A 2,060-nucleotide genomic window follows, 5' to 3' on the forward strand; every position below is an offset into this window, starting at 1 on the left:
TTTATTTTAAAATTTTTTTGAAAAATACACTATAAATATTATATACCAATGAGTGATTCATAAGTAGAGATTGAAGATAATTAAAAATAATTGTCATTATATATTATTTTCATCAAATTATTATAATTTTTTTTATATAACTTAGGAAATAATTAACATTTTTAATTTTTTTTTCATTATTTAAGTAAGAAGTCGCAATTTTTTTTATTTAATAAAAAGTCGCAAATACTTAACTATTTGCCATTGAAGAGTTTTTATCAGGTATCCAAATCAAGTTAATGTAATGTATTAAAAAATAAATATTTAATTTATTATTTTAACTTTTATTTGGAAAAAATATTAAAATAATTTATAAAAATAATATTTTAATAATATTGTAATATAAACAACAGAGAATAAAATTCTTGCTTTGAGGATACGTCTACAAATAGCACAGCTCGTCATCTCCCCTTTTCTTCCTCCAAAAAAAAAAGCTAACAAAAAAAAAAAAAAAAAAGGAAAAAAAGCCTTTCCTTTTCTTCAACAGACAAAACGACTTTTCTATCTCTCCTTTCCTAAAGCAAAACGCAACAACAACCAATCCCCGACAAATATTCATATACATTTTTCAAAATCTTCATTTCATCTTCTCAAAAACAAAAAAGTTTGGATTTTATTGTTAATTTGTGAGTTTTTCTGATCTGGGTCGATGGCAGAATTGGAAAATAACAAGGCCAAATCATCATCATCATCATCATCTGGGTCGATGTTCTTAAATCGTTCGTTTACGATGCACGGCACAACCGCATCTGATTCCAATTCCGCCAAAGTTCGTCTTCTTCTTAGCAATCCTTCATCTGTTAATCGAGCTGCTTCCATTTCCAAATTTTACAGTTCAATTGATTCCGTCAAAGGTAAAGTTAAAAAGCTTTGCAATTTATTTGAATCATCCAAATCTTCATCGTCTTCATCCAACTTAACCAGTCCCAAAGAACCTTCCCCTAAGGTTGTTTTAAGACCCACCAAATCAATTGGGTATTCGTCTTCGTTTTCTTCGAGCTTTAATAACCCTTTGATAAGATTACCCGGAACTGAAGATCGAATCGTTGTTTATTTAACAAGTTTGCGAGGAATTCGAAGGACTTACGAGGATTGTTATGCTGTTAGGATGATATTTAGAGGGTTTAGAGTTTGGGTTGATGAAAGAGATATTTCAATGGATGCAGCTTACAAGAAAGAGTTGCAAAGCGTTTTGAAAGAGAAAAATGTGAGTTTGCCTCAGGTTTTTATAAAGGGAAAGTATGTTGGTGGTGCTGATGTGATTAAAAGCATGTTTGAAGTTGGTGAATTGGCTAAGATTCTTGATGGGTTTCCAAGGAGACAACCTGGGTTTGTTTGTGATGCTTGTGGGGATGTCAGGTTTGTGCCTTGTGGGAATTGTAGTGGGAGTCGAAAAGTGTTTGATGAAGATGAAGGTTTGCTTAAGAGATGCTTGGAATGCAATGAAAATGGTTTGATTCGATGCCCGGATTGCTGCTCTTAAAACTTTGATTGCTACAGGGTGTTGAGGTATATTTAGAAGCTTGTTTTTTCATTTGTTATCGTATATTGATGATGCGGTTAATGGTTTAATGTGTTTGTTATGAAACGATTCATTAGCAGAGAGCTGATGATCGTTTGTTGTGTAGTTCAACTGGATGTTGACAATAATAGTGTAATGTAATCAAAATGCCGTATTTGGTTTGGGCATTTTGATTGTCAAGGAGGTCATTTATTTCTCCTATATGATATTGTAAATATTTAGTGTTATCTTAATGCAATGGACTTGCATATGTTGTAAGTGACAGATTGTAATGAGAACAGACTATTATTTATGCTTTACTTCTGTTCTTGAATTCAATTTGTAGTTAAATAAACTTCAGTGGTTATATACATAAAGTTTCTTTCGATCATACAGAACCAAGACTGTGGGTACGATTTCTGGGTTGTTTCAGGCCTTAAGCTCAATATATACCTTATTGCTCATCAATGTGGAATTGGTCTTGATTTAAGGATAGTGCAAACAATATGCAGAAACTTGT

General features: G+C 31.7%; 1 protein-coding gene across 1 annotated transcript; it reads left to right on the plus strand.

The window, feature by feature from the left end:
- Nucleotides 1–450: 450 nt before the first annotated feature.
- Nucleotides 451–1,860, plus strand: LOC111309988 (uncharacterized protein At5g39865-like). The gene has a single exon (XM_022909044.2). It carries the CDS (start codon nt 689–691, stop codon nt 1,520–1,522), a length of 834 nt encoding a protein of 277 aa, XP_022764779.1. The 5' UTR covers nt 451–688; the 3' UTR covers nt 1,523–1,860.
- Nucleotides 1,861–2,060: the final 200 nt, after the last annotated feature.

Source organism: Durio zibethinus, chromosome 19, assembly GCF_047325235.1.
Source record: "Durio zibethinus cultivar Kanyao isolate XHJ-2024 chromosome 19, ASM4732523v1, whole genome shotgun sequence".
In the NCBI taxonomy this organism is placed as follows: Eukaryota; Viridiplantae; Streptophyta; class Magnoliopsida; order Malvales; family Malvaceae; genus Durio; species Durio zibethinus.

Bases quoted from the DNA above. Each gene is read 5' to 3' on its own strand.
- LOC111309988 (XM_022909044.2), top strand. From the start codon at position 689: ATGGCAGAATTGGAAAATAACAAGGCCAAATCATCATCATCATCATCA.